At 43.2% G+C, this 25015-nt stretch overlaps 1 protein-coding gene across 1 annotated transcript in view; it reads right to left on the bottom strand.

Moving 5' to 3' along the window:
• The window catches only part of CHRDL2 (chordin like 2), a 157480-nt gene that overhangs the window by 73121 nt on the left and 59344 nt on the right, over positions 1 to 25015 (bottom strand). Inside the window, exon 2 of the mRNA XM_089659844.1 lies at positions 6553 to 6665. Coding sequence (XP_089515970.1) covers positions 6553 to 6665 — 113 coding nt within the window. The remainder of the gene's footprint in view (positions 1 to 6552; positions 6666 to 25015) is intronic.

The following is a 25015-nucleotide window of genomic DNA, read 5'->3' as shown; positions in this document are numbered from 1 at the left end:
GGAAATAGTGCCCCATCATTGGTATCAGTGTGGGGAATAGTGCCCCATCATTGGTATCAGTAGAAGGAATAGTACCCCATCATTGGTATCAGTGCAAGGAATAGTGCCCCATCATTGGTATCTGTGGGGGGAATAGTGCCCCATCATTGATATCAGTGGGAGGAATAGTGCCCCATCATTGGTATCAGTGGGAGGAATAGTGCCCCATCATTGGTATCAGTGGAAAGAATAGTGCCCCATCATTGGTATCAGTGAGAGGAATAGTGCCCCACCATTGGTATCAGTGAGAGGAATAGTTCCCTGTCATTGGTTTCAGTGGAAGAAATAGTGCCCCATTATTGGCATCAGTGGGACGAATAGTGCCCCATCATTGGCATCAGTGGGAGGAATAGTGCCCCGTCATTGGTATCAGTGGGAGGAATAGTGCACCGTCATTGGTGTCAGTGGAAGGAATACTGCCCCAACATTGGTATCAGTGGGAGGAATAGTGCCCCACCATTGGTATCAGTGGGAGTAATAGTGACCCTTCATTGGCATCAGTGGGAGGAATAGTGCCCCATCATTGGTATCAGTGGGAGGAATAGTGCACCGTCATTGGTGTCAGTGGAAGGAATACTGCCCCAACATTGGTATCAGTGGGAGGAATAGTGCCCCATCATTGGTATCAGTGGGAGGAATAGTGCTCCATCATTGGTATCAGTGGGAGGAATAGTGCCCCATCATTGGTATCAGTGGGAGGAATAGTGCCCCACCATTGGTATCAGTAGGAGGAATAGTGCCCCATCATTGGTATCAATGAGAGGAATACTGCCCCATCATAGATATCAGTGGGAGAAATAGTGCTCCACAATTGGTGTCAGAGGGAGGAATAATGCCCCATCATTGGTATCAGTGGGGGGGGGGGATAATGCCCCGGGGTTGGTGTCAGTGAAAGGAAAGGTGCCCTGTATCAGTGAGAGGAAAAGTGCCCCAAGGGCTGGATAAAAACAAGCGAAGAGCCACAACCGGCCCCCAAGCAGTTGTTTGGAGCACTGTTCTACAGGTAAGCTTATAATAAGAGAGAGTAGTGCCCCATCATTGCTGTGAGTGGGGGGAATAGTGTCCCATCATTGGTATCAGTGGGAGGAATAGTGCCCCATCATTGGTATCAGTGGGAGGAATAGTGCCCCATCATTGGTATCAGTGGGAGGAATAGTGCTCCATCATTTGTATCAGTGGAAGGAATAGTGTCCCATCATTGGTATCAGTGAGAGGAATAGTGCCCCATCATTAGTGTCAGTGGAAGGAAGAGTGCCCCATCATTGGTGTCAGTGGAAGGAAGAGTGCCCCATCATTGGTGTCAGTGGGAGGAGTAGTGCCCCATCATTGGTGTCAGTGAATGGAATAGTGCTTCATCATTGGTATCAATATGAATAGTACCCCATCATTGGTATCAGTGGGAGGAATAGTGCCCACTCATTGGTATCAGTGGAAGAATAGCGCCCCATCATTACTATTAGTGGGAGGAATAGTGCCCCATCATTGGTATTAGTGGGAGGAATAGTGCCCCATCATTGGTATCAGTGAGAAGAATAGTGCCCCATTATTGGTATCAGTGGGAGGAATAGTGCCCCATCATTGGTGTCAGTGGGAGGAATAGTGCCCCATCATTGGTATCAGTGAGAGGAATAGTGCCCCATCATTGGTATCAGTGGGAGGAATAGTGCCCCATCATTGGTATCAGCGGGAGGAATAGTGCCCCATTGCTAGTAACAGTGGGAGGAATAGTGCCCCATCATTGGTGTCAGTGGGCGCAATAGTGCCCCATCATTAGTATCAGTTGAAGGAATAGTGCTCCATCATAGGTGTAAGTGGATGAAATAATGCCCCGATGTTAGTGTCAGTATGCGGAACAGTGCCCCAGCGTTGGTGTCAGTGAAAGAAATGGTGCACCATTTTTGGAGTCAGTGGTAGGAAAAGTGCCCCAAGGGCTGGATAAAAACAAGGAAAGGGCCACATCCGGCCCCCGGGCAGTAGTTTGGAGACCACTACCCTTGGGGTATGCTTATAAAAAGTCTTACCTGTTGGTCCCTTGGAAATGGCCTAAATTTGCTCCATTTAGTAGATACACGTGTAGCACCCCCCTAGGATAGGATGCTAGGCAAATTTAGTTGTTGGCTTGCTCTGTAATCTGAGGAGCGGAGACTGATTTCCCGGGTCTGTTCATAGCTCCAGTTTCCCTTGCCTCTGTGTAGATGCTTTCAGAGCTTAGGGTGCGGAAATCAAATGCCTAGAGTGAATATTCACCATGCTCTGGCCAATCCCTGTGCCCAGTAGGTGGTCAGAGAGGTGGTAAATTGGCTGGAGACCTGGTCAGACTTTTTTCAAGACTAATGCAAGCTTCAGGTGGCTGTTTGCCCCTGAAGTTCTCCTGGACTGGCTGATGGTCTACTCTCCTACAGACAGGCCTATGAACTTGTCCTTCTTGGGGATCTGTGAGTCTAATCCCTGTCACATTCAATTCATGATGTGTGGATTGTTCTACCTTGTCTATTTGTGCTAAGAATTAACCGTATGGTCCTCAGCTCGAAGGACTGTTCCAGTCTGCTTATTTGTGCTACCAATTTACCTTGTAGCTGCCAGCTGCCAGGACTCGGACTGTTTCAGTCTGTCATTGTCTGTGCTGGACATTGTCTCCTGGTCCACAGCTGTGAGTAAAAGACTGTGTTACTGCTGCTTACAGAGAGATGTGCGCTCTACTGGCCTCCACCTGTTACAAGTTCTACGGGACAAATACTAAATAGACATGCCCTAGACCAGCCTTTCTCAACCTTTTCTACACAGTGGAACCCTTGAAATAACGGTGGTCTCAGGGAACCCCTGCAAACAATTACTATATCTACAACTCATGATACATTAGTGCAGTAGTCTCCAAACTGCAGCTTGGGGGCCAGATGTGGCCCTTTGCTTGTCAACAATGAGGCCCTATTTTTCCCATTGACACCAATGATGAGGCACTATTTCCCCCCACTGGCACCAACAATAGGACACTATACCTCCCACTGACACCAATGATGGGGTACTATTCCTGCCACAGACACCAACAAAGGGGCACTATCCCCCCCCCCAATGACACCAACAATAGGACACTATTCCTCCCGCTGACACCAACAATTGGCCACTATTCCACCCACTGACACCAATGAAGGGGCGCTATTCCTCCCCCTATTACCAAAGATGGGTTGTTTACTCCCACAGATGCCGGGACAATTTCTACTCCCAATGGCTACAGTCTGGCCCCCTGAAAGTCTGATGGACAGTAAACTGACCCTAGGTTTAGAAAGTTTGGAGACCCCTGCATTTTTGTGATGGTCAGTGGGAAGAACACTCTTTACACTTGTGGTCATTAGGAAGAATTCTCCCTTACTGATAGCTAAAAAAGATCAATGGTGTCAGAAGGAACTTATCAGAGAGGCAGAAATTGCTCATTGATCAAGAAACACTTGCACCCTCTGGAGAAATCCTAGGGTTCTATGGAACCCTGGTTGAGAAACCCTACTCTAAACTGAGCTGACGTGAATGGACTGTTGCTGTGTGCTTGGCTGCCTCTGCACTGTTTTAGGAAAGAACTGTTAAATCTACAGCAGCCCCTTTGTAGTGCTATGCGCATGTGGACTCAAGGCGATGACATCACTGATTCATGCACCATACACTCTACATTCAGGGTATACTGACTGTGCTCTAAATGCAAAGAGAACCAAACCACGATGGTGACTCCCATGTGCATGCATGGGAGTGATGTCATTGCGGCCCGGCCATTTAAACCAACAGAGAGTGCGAACCCAGAAGGAAGATTGGGAGAAGATGGAAGCAGTGGTAGTTTGGCACTGGATGGCTCTGTTGCTAACACATTATGTAACAAACCTTCAGAAGGGCCATTTAAAAAAACGTTTATAGAGTTAATTTTTACTTTCTGGGCCAGGTCAGCCTGGAAAGCGCTCATTCCATTGTGAACCGGTCCTAAGAGTCCTCTAACCAGAGCAACTTGAAACACAGGGCTTCCTCTCTTCTCTTCCTATTGGGTTACGGAGCAGTGAGTGACCAAAGGAAAGGTAAGCTAAATGTATGGGCTGTTTTCTGTCCCATTGGAGAAGTCCTCCTGTCTCAAAGATACAGCAGGCAATGAGGAGAGCTCTCCATAGTGAGGGGAAATCCCTTCTTAGAAAGTTGTCACCACAGGAGGTGTCCTCATTGAAGGATTTCCCCACACCTGTTCTGGTGACAAAAACAAAATGTTGGCTTTGCCATCACTTTGGCCACTAGGAAAAATAGAAAATGGGACTTTCTCCTGCAAGGAAACAGCAATAAAATCTTCAAGAGGTTCTAGCACAACCATGGACCTGAAACACGTTCAAACACACACATTAAGTGTCAGTGTCATACTTACACAACCAGAAAAATGTCCATACAGACACAACCAGAAACACAACTTCAGAGGCACAATCCCTTAATAACATAACCAGAAACATCCATACAGGCACAATCAGGGATGTAATGACACAACCAGAACCATGTCCACAGAAAATTCAGTACCAAACTCACAGCCAGAATAATCCAGTACTCACAGGATCCATACCAGGTCTTCTAGGATCTCCACTACCTGCAGGACTCATCTCCCAGTAATGACACTGGGCTTGTCCCCTAACCAGGAAGGGCATTTAAGCACCACCGTTTGAAGTGGCTGGTGATGTGTCTCATTGGCAGCTACCTGAGAGGTAAAGAGCTATGATACTCGCCTTCCAGTTGCCTATTTGTTGCAAACCCAGGTTGACCTGACGTCTTGCTTGCTGCCTGCCTAGACCTCTGCTTGGACCTGACTACTCTCTTGTCTGCCTCAACGCCTGCCTGGACCTGACTACTCCCATAAGCATCTAAAGTAATTGACTTGGTGAAATAATTCTATATTTCAGACACAACCACAATGATACATAAACAATTCATTTCTTAACTTGCCAGCTTCCATTGGTTCATTTTTGTATGGCGAACACAAAGCAGTAGACGTACCTCGGAGCACATGTAGCGTATACAATAAAGACTCCTTGAGGTTCAAGGTATGGGTTCCAGCTGTCTCCCAAACTGTACTTCTTACCGTGAACCATGTCCACAGAAAATTCAGTACCACACTCACAGCCAGAATAATCCAATACTCACAGGATCCATACCAGGCCTTCCAGGATCCCCACTACCTGCAGGACTCAGCTCCCAGTAATGACACTGGGCTTGTCCTCTAACCAGGAAGAGCATTTAAGCACCACCGTTTGAAGTGCGATGTGTCTCATTGCCAGCTATCGGAGAAGTAAAGAGCTATGATACTCGCCTTCCAGTTGCCTATTTGTTGCAAGCCCAGGTTGACCTGATGTCTTGCTTGCTGCCTGCCTAGACTTCTGCTTGGACCTGACTACTCTCTCGTCTGCCTCAACGCCTGCCTGGACCTGAACCACAGTTTGAAGTGGCTGGTGATGTGTCTCATTGCCAGCAATCTGAGAAGTAAAGAGCTATGATACTCGCCTTCCAGTTGCATATTTGTTGCAAGCCAAGGTTGACCTGATGTCTTGCTTGCTGCCTGCCTAGACCTCTGCTTGGACCTGACTACTCTCTTGTCTGCCTGAAGGCCTGCCTGGACCTGACTACTCCCATAAGCACCTTAAGTAATTCTATATATCAGACACAACCACAACGATACATAAACAATTAATTTCTTAACTTGCCGGCTTCCATTGGTTCATTTTTGTATGGCGAACACAAAGCAGTAGACGTACCTCGGAGCACATGTAGCGTATACAATAAAGACTCCTTGAGGTTCAAGGTATGGGTTCCAGCTGTCTCCCAAACTGTACTTCTTACCGTGAACCATGTCCACAGAAAATTCAGTACCACACTCACAGCCAGAATAATCCAGTACTCACAGGATCCATACCAGGCCTTCCAGGATCCCCACTACCTGCAGGACTCAGCTCCCAGTAATGACACTGGGCTTGTCCTCTAACCAGGAAGAGCATTTAAGCACCACCGTTTGAAGTGCGATGTGTCTCATTGCCAGCTATCGGAGAAGTAAAGAGCTATGATACTCGCCTTCCAGTTGCCTATTTGTTGCAAGCCCAGGTTGACCTGATGTCTTGCTTGCTGCCTGCCTAGACTTCTGCTTGGACCTGACTACTCTCTCGTCTGCCTCAACGCCTGCCTGGACCTGAACCACAGTTTGAAGTGGCTGGTGATGTGTCTCATTGCCAGCAATCTGAGAAGTAAAGAGCTATGATACTCGCCTTCCAGTTGCATATTTGTTGCAAGCCAAGGTTGACCTGATGTCTTGCTTGCTGCCTGCCTAGACCTCTGCTTGAACCTGACTACTCTCTTGTCTGCCTCAAGGCCTGCCTGGACCTGACTACTCCCATAAGCACCTGAAGTAATTCTATATATCAGACACAACCACAACGATACATAACAATTAATTTCTTAACTTGCCGGCTTCCATTGGTTCATTTTTATATGGCGAACACAAAGCAGTGGACGTACCTCGGAACACATGCAGCGTATACAATATACGACTCCTTGAGGTTCAAGGTATGGGTGCCAGCTGTCTCCCGCACTGTACTTCTTACCGTGAAATATACAAAAGATATCTGGACCTGGAAAGAGAAAGTAAACAAGTTACTGAAGATGGCTCACCATCCAAAGATTTAGGCGTAAAAGAAACATTCTAGAAAACAAATCTTTAGGTCAAACCTTGGTCATTGACAAAACATATGGACACAGTGTGGGTTTTGTGAACAGCAAAGTATAAAGTCTGTATTGTCTCATGTACTGTCCCCCACTATAATGTACAGCGCTGAGCAAACTTTTTGGCGCTATATAAATACTGTATAATAATAATAATAATATATCAAGCCAAAAAAACTTTTTTTTTTTATAAAGCAGGCACCCCTGTTGGGTTTTTACTGCTATTTGAAGCTTTCTTTGAGAGATCTACCCTCACTCCCCTCCAATAAAACCTCATATAGCAGATAGCAGTAAAAGGCCAACAGGGGATCCAACCCATGCCCACTTTATTCAAAACTGGCTCGACATACACTTTAATTAGGCATAATTATGGCTAACTTAGGGCAAATTAAGTTACCGTAGGTTCATTTGACCTGCTTGTGAAATAACTCTTCAAAATGCAGTGTGACAGTAATATTGTTAAAACCTGTTTATTAACAAAACCTGCAAACCCTGTTTTCAAGCTTCATTCACACAGCACACATTTCAGCTCTTTAAATTGTTAAAGCACAACTCCAGGCACCAACATGAGGCAACAAGGCTCCAGATTAAAGAAAATGTATGCATCTCAGAGTTCATCCCTTCATAAACAGATCCAGAAACTAGGTGCAACACATGAAAAATCCCTGGCCTTCTATACATACAAAGAATTGCTTTCTCAGAACTCCCTAAAATATCACAACATTGAGAGTAAAATAATGAGAGGTAGAGACAGGGCCATCTTAATAGCATCATGGCCCCTTGGCAAAGTAATGCACTGGGACCCCTACCAGCCTACCCACCTACTCTCAAGAATTTAAGGATGAATGGATGATAGAATTAACTTCGGCCCCCTCTTGACCAAACTCTGCATGGACCTTTACTATTGGCAGTCATTGCCCTGATGTAGATATTTTTTATACACATTCCCAGTAGTTCTCCAATATACAGACTTTGCTGCTAAAATATATATGGCACAACAAGCCATCATGTGCACACTACTCATTCTTTACTCTTCTGAATTATAACGGTGGCTTTGATGTTCCTAACTTGTCTAAACTTCAAGGTGCCAATCGGCGTGGTAAGTTGGCACCAGGGGCGGACTGACAACTCATGGGGCCCCTGGGCAATAGGAGATCATGGGGCCCCTGTGTCCTCACCTACACTCAAACCACACCAAAAAAAGCCTATGAAAAGGCACCACGGCCATCTCATGGGGCCCCCTACTGAGCCTGGGCCCTCGGGCAGTGCCCGAGTTCCCAAATGGTCAGTCCGCCCCCGGTTGGCACAATCAATTAAACTTCAAACAGTAGGTCCAGATGGAGCAGGAATCAACCCAAACAACTTGTATTCTCTAGTCCCTTCCTGTCACTCGAAATCCATAAAAATTCACCCAACCCAAGGATCACAACCCAAACCTTCCTCTTGCCTACAATATCTCCCCATCCTACACTCATTGCTTGTTTTATTCTGCTTCCCAGCCATCACAGAAAACAAGCACCTCAAACATCTCATGGACTCTCATGGCAAATTTCAACTCCTGTTAGCCCCAAATAGATGGTTTACCCCACAGGGGATTCAAAACGTAATCACTCAACCTCTAGATATCTGTGTTGCATCTTTTTTTTCTCTTAATATAGTAAAAAAATAAAAGAACAATGGTTATTAAATAACAGCAAGAGAAAGCTCCGTCTTTCTCAAAAAACTATATATATATATTTCATTTAGGTGCAGTGTTTTAGGACAGACAAATTGCCAGTAAAACTATAACAGAAATGAAAACTGAACATGGCCTGGTAATGAAGGGGTGCTAAAGGCTAGTACTAAAGTGGTTAAGACATTTTTTGAGAGTCATCTCCATGTGAGACAGGCTCTCTAAACCCACTTCCCTTCAAGGACCTATGCTGAGCCATCTCCAAAACATCATATCTGCTTTCCCACTTGTACTAACTCCTAATCTCTCCACCAGAGAGATTTATCCCTCCATATATGCAAATGGGAAAGCTAACTGCAAACTACACTCACCCCTTTGCAAACTGACAGAGCTTTCCAATTCTCACACAAATCTTCCATAGCTAACCTTTTTCAAGAACAAGGTTGTAAACTATTATTCCACTGGTATCACGTTCCGTTGATTCTTAATACAATAACAGCCACAAGTTCCCAACACCTGTTGGCAATGCCAATCAGAACTAGGCTTGCTCTTGCATACCTTCTGGAACTGCTTGCTGATTTGTCCATTCTGGTCTTAAGTCCAGAAGCTGATCCTTCCAACTTACCTCCATAGACTTGGGAAAGAACCCTACTGGTTATCTGCTCCAGGTCAACCCGATTCTGCTGAAAGGGTTGCTAACATTTCACTTATATGCAGCACGTGTTTGCAGATCAGTTTTATGGAAGCAAACCCCTCAGGTTTGCTATATTTAACAAAATGGCAGATGGAAGACATCACAGCTACGCGGTACAACAGAGAGATAACTTTAAGAAATACGTAGTTTCCAGTAGCACAGTTTAATCATTTATCTACATTCAAAAATATGCTGACTAATCACAACTAGACGTAATGCACTATAGGTGCTAGTTACTTTAGCTGCCCATTATGGACAATTCTTGGTCTGTATATTCCTTAGGTATGACAGTCCACACCTTCTTGCATGACTCCCCTTATGGGCCTTCAAACTCCAGGTTCGTGTTCACACTCCTTATTCACCTTTCACCCTTACTCTACCCTGTGCCCCAGTTACCTCTCCCCAACCTGTTCAGCTCCCGTTTTTCCTCTCCCCCCTCTGGATCTTTGTTTTTATGCACCTCTATCCTACAATAATCTATTCACAGAACACTACACCCCCAACATGACCGACCAATGGACATAATCATAATACAATTCTAACAACAATATAAGTGCAGCGCTACAAACAATGTCCAGGTGACAATTAAAATATATGCGATCGTCACTTATAAGAGTGTTAAAGATAATGGACAGTTCAGTGATGAGGAACTCGCAGGGAGTATAGGTGTAATCCAATCCCAGGAATAGATAAATTGCCTGCTTACCAGAAGCGCAATTTCAATGCGCATGTACAGGTTTCATGTAGCCGGGGTCCCATGTAGGCGCTGCTTGATAGTACCCAGATGGTCCGTCAGTGGTAAGATGATACTGGCCTGGTCGGGTCACACTGCTCCTTGGATCCACACAGAGAACCTAAAAATGCTGGGCTGAGGTATGGGAACTCAGTGCCAGGTGTAAGGAGTAAAAATACTCATAGTGTAGTATGTTTAAAAATATTTATTAAATCCAATACGTAAAACCATGAAAGTGGTCAGTGTATAGAAAAACTTTTTTCAAGCTGCTTATACTGGCTACAGGCTGCAGGCATGTGTTTTGTAACTTTCATGGTTTTACGTATTGGATTTAATAAATATTTTTTATTTTTTATATCGCATATATTTTAATTGTCACCTGGACATTGTTTGTAGCGCTGCACTTATATTGTTGTTATTTTGGTTGGAAGGGCTTGTAGTTCCTTTTTGTGCATTTGCCGCTCACTGGAGTGCGCTCACTTTTCTTTATTTCACACAGTCTGATAATACAATTCTATCACACTCTATACATAGAACACTACACCCCCAACATGACCGACCAATGGACATGATCATAATACAATTCTATCACACTCTATACATAGAACACTACACCCCCAACATGAACGACCAATGGACATGATCATAATACAATTCTATCATATTCTATACATAGAACACTACACCCCCAACATGAACGACCAATGGACATGATCATAATACAATTCTATCATATTCTATACATAGAACTGTACACCCCCACCATGACTGACCACTGGACATGATCATAATACAATTCTATTACAAATCGTTACATAGGACACTACACCCCCAACATGACCAACCAATGGATATGATCATAATACAATTCTATTACACTCTATACATAAAACACGGCGCCTCCAACCTGACTGACCACTGGATATGATCATAATAACATTTTAATATACTCTGTACATAGAACAGTAGACCTTCAACATGACCAACTACTGGGCATGACCATAATACAATTCTATTACACTATCCTAGAACACTGCACCTCCAACTTGACCAACCACTGGACATGATCATAATACAATTCTATTACACTCTATACACAGAACACTACACCCCCAACATGACCAACCAATGGACATGATCATAATACAATTCTATCACACTCTATACACAGAACACTACACCCCCAACATGACCAACCAATGGACATGATCATAATACAATTCTATCACACTCTATACATAGAACACTACACCCCCAACATGACCAACCACTGGACATGGTAATAATACAATTTTATTATACTCTGTACATAGAACAGTAGACCTTCAACATGACTGACCACTGGACATGATCATAATACAATTCTATTACACTCTATACATAAAACACGGCACCTCCAACCTGACTGACCACTGGATATGATCATAATAAAATTTTATTATACTCTGTACATAGAACAATAGACCTTCAACATGACCAACTACTGGGCATGACCATAATACAATTCTATTACACTCTATACATAGAACACTGCACCCCCAACATGACTGACCACTGGACATGATCATAATACAATTCTATTACACTCTATACATAGAACACTACACCCCCAACATGACCGACCAATGGACATGACCATAATACAATTCTATTACAAATCGATACATAGGACACTACACCCCCACCATGACCGACCACTGGACATGACCATAATACAATTCTATTACAATCGATACATAGGACACTACACCCCCAACATGGCCGACCAATAGACATGATCATAATAATAAACTCCATATATAGAACACTACACCTCCAACATGACCGACCAATGGACATGACCATAATACAATTCTGTTATAATCGATACATAGGACACTACACCCCCAACATGACTGACCACTAGACATGATCATAATACAATAGTATTACAATCAATACATAGGACACTACACCCCCAACATGACCGACCAATAGACATGATCATAATAATAAACTCCATATATAGAACATTACACCTTCAACATGACTGACCAGTGGACACGAAAAAATACAATTCTATTACAGTCGATACATACACTAAACCCCCACCATGACTGACCACTGGACATGATCAAAATACAATTCTATTACAAATTGATACATAGGACACTACACCCCCAACATGACTGACCAATAGACATGATCATAATAAACTCCATATATAGAACATTACACCTCCAACATGACTGACCAGTGGACACGAAAAAATACAATTCTATTACATTTTATACATAGAACACTACACCCCCACCATGACCGACCACAGGACATAACCATAATACAATTCTGTTACACTCTATACACAGAACACTACACTCCCAATATGACCACAATACAATTCTATTATAGCCTATACATACAAACACTATAACCCCAACATGACCGACCACTGGACATGATCATAATACAATTTTATTACCTTCTATACATAGAATACTACACCTCCAACATGACCAACCACTGGATATGATCATAGTATAATTCTATTACACACTATACCAGCCTTTCTCAACCTTTTAACATGAAGGAACCCTTGAGATAACATTCTGGTCTCAGGGAACCCCTGGTAATAATTACAATATCTACAGATCATGATACATTAGCGTTTTGGTCACTGGGAAGAATGCTCCTTACATTTGTGCTCACTGGGAACCCCCCCACCCCCGCCCTTGCAAGTAGGTAAAAGATCGCTGGTGTCAGTTGTTTCTTGTGAAAGGCAGACATTGCTCATTGCCCACGAATCCCTAACAACCTCTGGGGGAACCTCAGGGTTCCAGAGAATTCTGATTGAGAAAAGCTGCTCTATACAGGAAACACTGCACCACCAACATGACCGACCACTGGACATGACCATAATACAATTCTATCACACTCTATACATAGAACACTACACCCCCAACATGACCGACCACTGGACACCATCATAATACAATTCTATCACACTCTATACATAGAACACTACACCCCCAACATGACCGACCACTGGACACCATCATAATACAATTCTATCACACTCTATACATAGAACACTACACCCCCAACATGACCGACCAATGGACATGATCATAATACAATTCTATCACACTCTATACATAGAACACTACACCCCCAACATGACCGACCAATGGACATGATCATAATACAATTCTATCACACTCTATACATAGAACACTACACCCCCAACATGACCGGCTACTAGACATGATCATGATACAATTCTGTTAGCTCTATATATAGAACACTGCACCCCCAACATGACGGACCACTGGCATGATCGTAATATAATTCTATTATATTCTATACATAGAACACTACACCCCCAACATGACCGACCACTGGACACCATCATAATACAATTCTATCACACTCTATACATAGAAAACTGCACCCCAAACATGACCAACCACTGGACATGACCATAATACAATTCTATCACACTCTATACATAGAACACTACACCCCCAACATGACCGACCACTGGACACCATCATAATACAATTCTATCACATTCTATACATAGAACACTACACCCCAAACATGACCAACCACTGGACATGACCATAATACAATTCTGTTAGCTCTATACATAGAAGACTACACCCCCAACATGACCGACCACTGGCATGATCATAATATAATTCTATTATATTCTATATATAGAACACTACACCCCCAACATGACCGGCTTCTAGACATGATCATAATACAATTCTATTACACTCTATACATGGAACACTACACCCCCAACATGACCAACCACTGGACATTATCATAATACAATTCTGTTATGTTCTATATACAGAACACTACACCCCCAACATGACCGGCTACTAGACATGATTATAATACAATAATTTTACACTCTATACATAGAAGACTACACCTCCAGCATGACCAACCAGTGGACATGACCATAAAACCAGATCCCCTCGAGCGTTCTCCCTCTACAAATCCGCCTTCCTCACATACACCACCTCCCTCCACGCTGCCAAGCATGCATATTTCGTAACCCTCATCAACACCCTCTCCACCTGTCCTCGCTGGCTCTTCTCCACTTTCAAATCCCTGCTCTCTCCCCCCCCCCCCCCACCTCCACTCAGTACCTCACTCACCGCCCATGAGATTGCCAACCTTTTCCAAAACAAGATTGACGCAATCCGTAAGGACATTGTCAATTCGCAATCTACCTCTCCACCTAGCCTCCCTCCATCACCCCCTCAACTCTCCCCTCCTCTGACCTCGCAACCGCACTGCCCCCCACCATACCTAACGCCCCACACACTATAACCTCTCCAACACTCCGCTCCTTCAGCCCTGCTACCACTGAGGAGGTCACTAAGGTCTTCACTGAAGGCCACCTCACCACTTGCCCCCTGGACCCTATCCCCTCACAACTCCTCCAGTCACCCCCCTCCTCCATCATTCGCTCTCTCACCCACATCTTCAATCTCTCCCTCTCTACTGGCGCATTCCCCTCCCGCCTAAAGCACGTACACATCACCCCCATACTCAAAAAACCCTCCCTTGACCCCACTGACCTAAACAACCTTAGACCCATCTCCCTGCTGCCATTCACTTCCAAGCTCCTTGAGCACTTAGCCTACAATCGCCTAAGCGCCCACCTCACTGACAACAACCTCCTCGATCCCCTACAGTCTGGCTTCCGTCCCCTACACTCCACCGAAACCGCCCTACTTAAAATCACTAACGACCTGCTAACCGCCAAAGCTAATGGCCACTACTCAGTCCTCCTGCTCCTCGACTTCTCCGCGGCCTTCAACACCGTCGACCACCCCCTCCTCCTTACTAAACTGCACTCTTTTGGCATCAGGGATGCTGCTCTCTCCTGGCTTTCCTCCTACCTATCCCAACGCTCCTTCAGCGTTACCTATACTGCTGCCACCTCCCCCTCTCTCCCCCTCTCTGTTGGGGTCCCCCAAGGCTCTGTCCTCGGACCCCTCCTCTTCTCCATCTACACCTCCTCCCTTGGCAAACTGATACACTCCCACGGCTTCAACTATCACCTCTACGCTGACGACACACAAATTTACCTCTCCACCCCTCACCTCACCCCCTCTCTCTCCGCAGCGCCCACCTCCTGAACGACATATCAGACTGGATGTCGCTCCATTTCCTCAAGTTAAACCTGTCCAAAACCGAGCTCCTAGTTTTACTCCCAGCCCGCGTCCCCCCCCTATTCTCTCTATCACGACTAGCAACGCCACCATCAATCCCACTCCACATGCCAAAGTCCTGGGTGTCACCCTGGACTCAAACCTTTCCTTCCAACCTCATGTCCAATCACTATCAAAGTCATGCAGGCTCCACCTCCGCAACATCTCCAAGATACGTACGTTCCTCACCCCAGACACTACTAAACAACTCGTACACTCCCTCATCATCTCACTCCTGGACTACTGCAACTCCCTTCTCACTGGCCTACTCAAACAAATGCTATCCCCACTCCAGTCTATCCTGAACTCAGTGGCTAGACTCATCCACCTCACCAACCGCTCCACATCTGCCACCCCCCTCTGCCAATCCCTTCACTGGCTCCCGATTGCCCAATGCATTAAATTCAAATTACTAACTCTGACATACAAAGCCATTCACAATGCCGCCCCAAACTACCTCACTGACCTGATACACAAATACCACCGTACCCGTGTCCTTCGCTCCTCACAAGACCTCCTACTCTCTAGCTCCCTGGTCTCCTCCTCCCAAGCCCGACTGCAGGACTTCTCCAGGACTTCCCCTATCCTCTGGAACTCCCTACCCCAATCCATCAGACTGTCACCTACCCTCCTCACCTTCAGCGCACCCTGAAACCCCATCTCTTCAGGCAAGCCTACCCCACCCTCACCTATCAACCGATCTCCTCCACTCCTCCTACGACTCCATCCCCCACAGCCACTTCCTCCTGTACCACCATCCCCTCCCTCCTAGATTGTAAGAGCAGGGCCCTCGAACCCCTCGTGTATTGTATTGTACTGTATTGTCTCATGTTCTGTCCCCCTTGCTAATGTACAGCGCTGAGCAAACCCTTTGGCACTATATAAATACTGTATAATAATAATACAATTCTAAAAAACTCCATATATAGAACACTACACCTCCAACATGACCAACCAGTGGACATGATCCAACAACGCTACCATCAAACCCGCCCTGCAGGCCAGAGTACTGGGTGTCATTCTGGACTCCAACCTATCCTTCCAGCCCCAAGTCCAATCTTTAACAAACTCGTGCAGACTCCACCTTCGCAACATCGCCAAAATCCGCACGTTCCTAACCCCAGAAACCACTAAACAGCTCATCCACTCCCTCATCATATCACAACTCGACTACTGCAACTCCCTCCTCACTGGCCTGCCTCGCCGCTGGCTATCCCCGCTTCAGTCCATCCTGAATACGGCTGCCAGACTCATTCACCTTTCCAACCGCTCTGTCTCCGCCACCCCCCTCTGCCAATCCCTCCACTGGCTTCCGATTGCGCAACGGATCAAATTCAAAATCCTAACGCTGACGTACAAAGCTGTCCACCATACTGCCCCGAACTACATCACTGACCTAATATCCAAGTACCGCCCAGCACGCACACTCCGCTCCTCACAAGACCTCCTTCTCTCTAGTTCCCTGGTCTCCTCCTCCCATGCCCGCCTCCAGGACTTCTCCAGGGTGTCACCCATCCTCTGGAACTCCCTGCCCCAACCCATCAGATTATCACCTACTCTCCTCTCCTTTAGGCGCACCCTGAAAACCCATCTCTTCAGGGAAGCCTACCCCACCCCCTGCTAACTTGCCAACCCCCTCCACTCTTCCTACCACTCCATCCCCCACAGCTATCTCCTCCTGTGCCACCACCCCCTCCCTCCTAGATTGTAAGCTCGAAAGAGCAGGGCCCTCAATCCCCTCATGTTTTGCATTGTATTGGTATTGTTCTGTCACATGTTCTGTCCCCCTTTGTAATGTACAGCGCTGAGCGAACCATTGGCGCTTTATAAATACTGTATAATAATAATAATAATAATAATACAGTGCTATTACACTCTATACATAAACTACTAGACCTCCAACGTGACCAACCATTGGGTTGACCCAATAACTGGATATGGTTAAATCTTCAATTAAGCCTCATTTACACCTGAACGGTTTAAGGATTGAAGCTCCAAATGCTCAATATCTAATACCCCCATGGTTTTCAAGCGGGCCTGTTCACACCTGAGCATAGGGTTGTTTAAAGCTTGAAACTTGAAAAAGTACAGGAACTTCTTCCAAGCTTCAAGTGTTTTTGGGCCCAACATCCGAAAAATGTGCAAACTTGCGGGAAACCCATATATGGCACTTTTTTCCCTTAGTAACCAGCTTTCCATTGGCTAAAAATAGTAAAAAAATAAAACGTTCAGGCTTCCAAAAAAAGCCTGCAAGACGACCAAGGATACCCAGCTCTTCAACATAATTCTAAACTCCATCATGTTCTGGTCACAAGACATGGCCATACAACTCTATTTTACTTTATTTAGACACTGGTTGTGATTAATGTTCTCCTTCACTCCGAAATATAAATAGCAGAGCTCTCATAAAATAATAGGCCGGCATCAGAGAAAAATGTTGAGGTTTATTTTCCTTTAATTTACAGAGAGCCTTTCTGAGTCGGTGAATATAGCAATGTTTTCCTTCAACCTGTTTCTGTACAATAGGATTATTGTGAGGACAGCAGAGTCCTCTGGTTTCCCATCCCGCTGGCAGACGATGCTCTGGAATAAAACCTTGTAGGATCTGTGCCTTGTGTACACAACAGAAGTCTCCCGAAATCTGCCAGAATTTCTGTGCATTCTCCGAGAGATCGTGAAGAGAGCTCTCCATCAAAATCATCGTATTCCACAGAATGTTTTTTTTTTTTTTGCGGTCAAAAAAAATTAAAGTAGATTCTTGGTGCTTGAAGACTTATGTGCGGTACCTGGAGCCAACTCAGGCTTTTAGCATGTTGCATTTGGCATAAAACATCTGTTCCACCTAATATTTTGGCCTGTAACAATTCCAAAACCTCTTACTGAGCAACCTAAAAGATGATTTGTGGATTCATTCACAGAGGTACTACAGACAACGCAATCCAACCAGTGGATCTTCTATTATGATGATTACATCTCATCTATAAACCCCCCTCCTCAGTACAGGTGCATATGCAATTCAGTGTATACCACCAACGCACAAAACCAGATATAGCTTTAACCCTTTCGTTGCTAAAGACATTTTTGCATTTTTTTGTGTAAATAATTTTAAATTTTAGGACATAAAATCACATAAAAGCCCAAAATATTATAGATTTTCTAACAGCTGAGACCCTGGAGAATAAAATAGTGGTAATTCCAATTTCTTTTCCACACAAACTGGATGGACTGGTGTTTTTATTTAACCTTACCGACTATGTAATTATGTAACAAATAGACATGTTCAATTTGTTCAGATACTAATTGAAATTCGGATGAAATTTTCCTTATTTGGAGATAATCACAATAATAACGAATTTCAATGAACCCGAAATAAAAGATAAATGAAACAAATTATCCGACTATGAATTTAAAAGTGAATATGAAATGGAAACATATTGCAATAAATACAGTAAGGTATAAAAGTAAGATAAGATGATGATGCTACTTAGGCTGCTTTATAGAATAGAACAAAATAGAAGAGAAAAGAATAGAACAGAACAAAAGAGAATAGAATAGAAACGAATAAGGCTCGAGGGAGGAGCCTGGCCATGGCGCCAAGCGGGAGATCAATGTGAGATCTCCCGGCACCAGGCGTCTCCGATGTCCCGCTCGGAGTGAAGAGGAAACCCCAAGGGAGCTGCCGCCGGGACCTACCCAAGTGTGGGTACGGTCCCCTGGGGTTGAGAGCGAGGCCCCTGCGGTGACTGTCCAAGTGGTGGGTGAAATCGTTGCTGAAGGGAGGAGAGAGTGGAGGTCCCTGACAGCTTGAAGGAGCGGCGCAGACCCCGAGCGGTCATATGACATGCCGCAAAGGCGTCCTGGGAGGAGAGTGAAGCCGGCCGGCACAGAGGAGAAGGGGGAGCGGCGGATCTCTCTCCCCTCTCTGTTCTCCCCCCCAGTTACTATCGGAACACAGCCAGATTAGTCGGGACCTCAGTGGACACACTGAGGGAGTCCCCCCCTGAAAGCTCACATCATCTTACATCACTGGACATTGAAGTGGCTGCCCCACTCACCCAGGAGAGAACACAGGAGGAACGTAGCATAGGAAGAAAGGGCCAAAAGGGTGAGTGAGTGAGAGACTGATGTGATGGAAATTGTATTGAAATAATTTTAGTAAAATTGAGGGGGACGGCACCCACGGGACTCCACCTAGAGGGACTTGTCAAAAGAAGAAGCGGAAGGAGGATAAATTTAAACAGAGAGGATCCTCAAAGGGTTCTGGAGACTGATAGAGGTCCAAGGAGGGGGGAGAGAAGGAGAGAAAGAGAATAACAGAAAGAATTACAACATTATGAAAAATAAAGCAATAAAAATGAAGGTGGGTTAAAGGCCCCCCAGACAAGCTCAATTAAAAAAATATATACCACAACAAGAGAAACAAACCCCCGAGAGACAACAAGGAATAAGTGGTAGAACTGAGACTGAAAATAACAACGGAGAATGTTCTAGACTATCCCTGGAAATAACAAATATAAGTCAAGACATTGAGGAAGGAGATTTAAGAAAAATAGCGGATTCAGAGAGCATAGAAGAACAAAATAAGAACTCACAATTGCCCACTAAAATAGAAATGGCAGAAATGTTTAAAGGATTGGAAAGATAAATAAAACAGGAGATGGCGAAACTGCATAAAGATCTGGGACAGGTATTATCCAGGGTGGAAGAGACGGAGGAAAAACTGGATAAACATGCCCAAGCCATATTAAACACAGAGAGAGTTGATGGCAATGAGAAAAGAACAGAGAATTCTGCTATATAAATTGGAAGATCAGGAGAAAAGGGATAAAAGATGCAACTTAAGGATACAAGGTTTCACGGAGATCTCCCAAGGAGAAAATTTTACAGAAATAATTGGGAAAATGCTTGTTATAGTAATGGATAGATCTGCAACAGAGCCTATAAAAATTGATAAAGTATATAGACTTGGAAGATTACAGCAAGATGGGAGAAAAGAAAACTCGAGAGATGTGATTGTACAATTCCACTATTATCGAGATAAAGAGGAGCTTTGGAAGAAGATAAAAGGAAGGGCAGTAATAAAATATGGGGAAATAAATTTGCAGATCTTTGTTGACCTAGCAGTGGATACAGTAACAAGAAGGAGATCACTGAAACCATTACTTAAACAAATGAGAAAACAGAACGTTCGATACAGCTGGGGATTCCCAGCATGTCTAATCGGTTGGAAAAATGGGGGTGAGGGGATGGGAGGGAGAGATGGGGGGTAGGTAGGTTAAGAGTCTGCGCTATAGTAGGAGATACATTAGTCTGGAGAAGATATGGAAAAGAGAGGAGGAGAGAGGGGATGGAGGAGAGGAGAGTAAAGAAAGAATGGAAGAGATACAGTTTGTAACTTACAATGTTAATGGATTAAACAGCCCTGGGAAGAGATTCAGGATATTTAAGGAGCTTCAGCATAGATTGTCTTCAGTGGTTTTCTTACAGGAGACACATTTGGGGAGAGAACTTGAACAGACACATAAAAGTAGAGTAACAAAAGAGATTATGCAAAGGGTAATAAATAAAAGAGATTTAAATGATTTTCTGGAAGAAGATAAGAGAAGAGTATTTAATAAAATGATAAGTGAGAGATCTAGATGGGGAGACAGGCCAGGAAAGTATTTAATGAGGGCTCAGAGAAAAAAAAAATCTAGGCACTATATAGAAAAAATAAGAGACCCCAAAGAAGAATTAGTCTACTCAACTAAAGACAACGCTAGGGTGTTTAAAGAATATTATAGCAATTTATATAATATTACTCCCCCTAGTTCTATAAATAATGATGGGATAGGAAAAATGGAAAAAACATGGATATATTTAAAAAATGCAGGACTACCAAAAATAAGCGAGGTACAATTAAAATCCCCAGAATCAGAAATAACGCAGGAAGAAATACAATTAGCATTAAAAAGTACCATGACTGGGAAAAGCCCAGGGCCAGATGGATATACGGTGAGGTATTATAAAAAATATAAAGAATGATAAGTACCTAAATTAAGGATATATATGAATGCATTGGGGGGAGAAATGGAAATGAGGCGGGAATCCCTACAAGCACATGTAGTTCTCATTCATAAAGAAGGTAAGGATGTCACTCAATGTTCAAGCTATAGACCGATTTCTTTACTGAACACAGATACCAAATTATATGCAAAAGTTCTGGCAAACAGGTTGAAAGACCTAATGCCTGATTGGATACACATAGATCAAGTGGGCTTTGTTCCAGGGAGAGAGGGTAGAGATAACGGATTGAGATCTTTGTTCCTCATTCAAAAAAGCAGAAAAGAGAAAACCCCTGCGGTGGTGTTCTCGATCGATGCCGAAAAGGCATTTGATAGGGTAGACTGGGGATATATGATGGATACACTGGAAGTATTGGGGATGGGAGATAGAATGAGAGAATGGATAAGGAAGTTATATAGTTTACCCTCTGCCGCAATGATGGTTAATGGGGATTTATCAGAGTATTTCGGGATGCTAAATGGAACAAGACAAGGATGCCCTCTGTCTCCACTATTATATGTTTTGTCATTAGAATCGCTATTGTCTACAATAAGGAATAATGTGGATATAAAGGGAATACGGATAGGAGACACAGAGCATAAGGTGTCAGCTTATGCAGATGATATGTTGTTTTATGTGCGGAACCCTAGGATAACATTGCCAAATTTAATGAAAGCACTGAAAGAGTAGGAGTGGGAAGATATCAAATTTAAAAATTAATCCAACAAAAATAGAGATCTTAAATATAAACCTTCCAAATAGAGAGAAAAATAGGATACAAGAAGAATTTCCCTTCGTCTGGAGAGAAAAAGAATGAAAATATCTAGGAATAAAATTAACTGCTTCCTCCAAGAACGTATATAAATTAAACTATATCCCATTGTTAAATGAGATTAAGGATGAACTAAGGAAATTAGGAGGGGGAACTCCGTCATGGATAGGTCGTATAAATCTGATAAAAATGGTGATTGTTCCAAAAATCTTATATAAATTTAAAATGATACCAATTAAATTACCAGAAGTATATTTCAGAACAATTAAAAAAAATGATAACAGATATATTTGGAGGAATAAAAAAAACAAGAATAGGCAATGAAATTTTATGTAGAAATAAAGAGAAAGGCGGATTGGGAGTACCAGACTTGAAAAGATACTATAACTCGTTAATAAAGGCGAGAATTTATGACTGGACACATAATGCAAAAGGGAAAAGTTGGGTTAAAATTGAAAATACACTAAGCAATACTAATCTAAGTAGGATCGTTTGGTTTCCCACACAATACCGAGGATTAGCAGATAGCACAAGTTGGTTCACATTAAATGTTTTAACCTTTTGCCACCCGGCCAATGGCCGAATGGCGGCCGGAAAAATCACTCAGAGTTCTGGGTGGACACCATATGCGCACCTGCAGAGCCGCGCCAACAGAGCCGCGCACCGGCGCGATCTGTCACCGGCCATGTACCTCGGACACGGCCGATGACAGATCTGAGTACCGGCCCCGTTGCCGATACCATGTGACCTGCTGTGACCAATCACAGCAGGTCACATGACAGTTGTATACAATGGATGGCTTCATTCATCACAACAATTGTATACTAGTGTGCCTAGCTGTGAATGGTCACAGCGATCATATGCACAAGCCGGGCCAATCACAGCCCAGCTGTGTCATGTGATTAGCCGTGGCCAAATTACAGCTAAGCACAAAAAAAAAAAAAAACCCTGAATGAATCGATGTCATACAGGTAAAAGTAATTCTTTGCTATAAGCAAATTGTGTCAAAAAAAAAAAAACAAATACTGATCACTTCCCCAAAGTAGTACAATGTTACTATGGTAACATTGTACTACTTTGGTCATAGTAAAATATGAAACAGAAATCTTAAAAAAAAGAAAAAAATGTAATAAAAAATTAAAAATAATAAAATAAAAAAAATGTAAAAAAATATTATATTTTTTTTTTCATACTGTCACCAGTCAGTGTCCCTGATCACCGCCATGTCAGTTATATGATGACGCTGTACTGCACTGGTGACAGTATGTAAAAAGAAATAGTGAAAATAATTTTTTTAATTTTTTAATTTTCTGAAAAATGACAAAAAAATACAACTTCAAAAAACTAGCCATGCCTCTTATGAAGTACGTCTGACTGTCTACTCTGCAAAAAGGGGTCATTTGGGGGATATCTGTACTGTTCTGACATTCTTGGACCTCAAGAAATTAGATTGGCTGTCAGTACTTCAGGATTGATCAATATTCAGATCTATACCATAGTTTGTGAACTCTATAACTTTCCTACAAACTAAAAAATACATCCTAATTTGGGTTATTTTCACCAAAGACATGTATCAGAATACATCTTGGCCTAAATTTATGAAGAACAATTATTTATTTGCAAACTTTTATAACAGAAACAAAGAAAAACGTGATTTTTTTTCAAAATTTTGTCTTTTTTTGTTAATTTAGCAAAAAATAAAAACCCCGGCGGTGATTAAATACCAGCAAAAGAAAGCTCTAGTTGTGTGAAGAAAATGATAAAATTTTCTTCACACAACGAGTTTTTTCTCTCGGGTAAAGAAGGTATCACAGGGAAGTGGATTAAGACGGGAGATGCACAATTGAGGGATATAATGGTGGGGGAGGAAATGGGCACACTCAAGGATTTGGAAAAAAAAAGGGAGACGTTTTCACAAGAATGGATGAGTGGCCTTATTTTCAATTAAAACACTTTATAGGGAAGCTTCCAAAACCTTTAAGAACAAGAAAGGATTGGAACCCCTTTGAGCGGTTATTACACACACCGGGGGATGGGAAACACGGAATTTCTAAAATATATAAGATTCTCACTGATATAAACACAGATATAAGGCCACCATATATAGAAAAATGGGAAAGGGATATAGGTGTAATAATAGATGCGGAAAAACAGAGGAAAATGTATAGAATAATCCATGAAAATATAAACATGTGGGAGGTAGAAATGAACTATAAATGTTTGACAAGATGTATATTACACCGAGTGTGGCACACAGATTGAGTGGAGATAATTCACCCTTATGTTGGCGTGGATGTGGAGGTAGAGGCACAATGTATCACATATGGTGGGAGTGTCCTAAAATAGGTTGACATTATATTAGATCCAGAGACTTGCCTTTTCCATAGTACCAAGCTTTCAGTCAAAAAATATAAAAAATCTGGTGTATTGTATTATTTGAATGCAGCAAAGGGCTTGATACCCAAGTTCTGGCGGAGACAGTAGGTGCCAAAAATAGAGGATTGGGTAGACAGGGTGGATCAAATATGTAGGATGGAGGAACTTTAGCATATGAACGAAGATAAGATGGAGAGCTATCATATAAGATGGAACAAATGGGAGGAATTTAAAAAGTTAAAGTCAAATATAGAGTTCACGGGGGAATAATATAAAATAACACGGTTACACTCTTCTCTTCTCTCTTGAGGACATGGATCTCCAGAAAGGAATAGGAAAATGCAGAGCAGAAAGGATGGGGGGCGGTATTTAGGTAGGCGTGGGGGGGGGGGGAAGGGGATACGATAAATGTACTGAAAATGTGACAATGTTTTTAAAAGAGTATGTTTGTACAATTTATATCTTTGAAAAATCATTAATATTTAAATAACAAAAAAAGAATACAAAAGAATAGAACAGAACAGGACTTGACAATTTGCTTTGAATCTAGGAGCTAGCTAAAAAAAGTTAGGGGCCAATCCATGCTGTATGCATTCCTCAGAATGTTTGTGGTTGGTGGCCCGCCCCATTGCCGGTTTTCGGCCGAGCCCTGAAGCCATGCAAGCTGTAGCTGTCTTTGCGCATGCGTGGTGGCATTATGACTCTACAGGTAGGAAAGAGAAAGCGAGAGAGAAAGAAAGAAAGAGAGAGA

The sequence above is a fragment of the Staurois parvus genome, unplaced genomic scaffold (genome assembly GCF_062004578.1).
Source record: "Staurois parvus isolate SC_StPar_1 unplaced genomic scaffold, SC_StPar_1.0 ptg001192l, whole genome shotgun sequence".
Lineage (NCBI taxonomy): Eukaryota > Metazoa > Chordata > Amphibia > Anura > Ranidae > Staurois > Staurois parvus.
The sequence above is the reverse complement of the archived record's forward strand: the minus strand, read 5'-3'. Positions and strand labels throughout refer to the sequence as shown.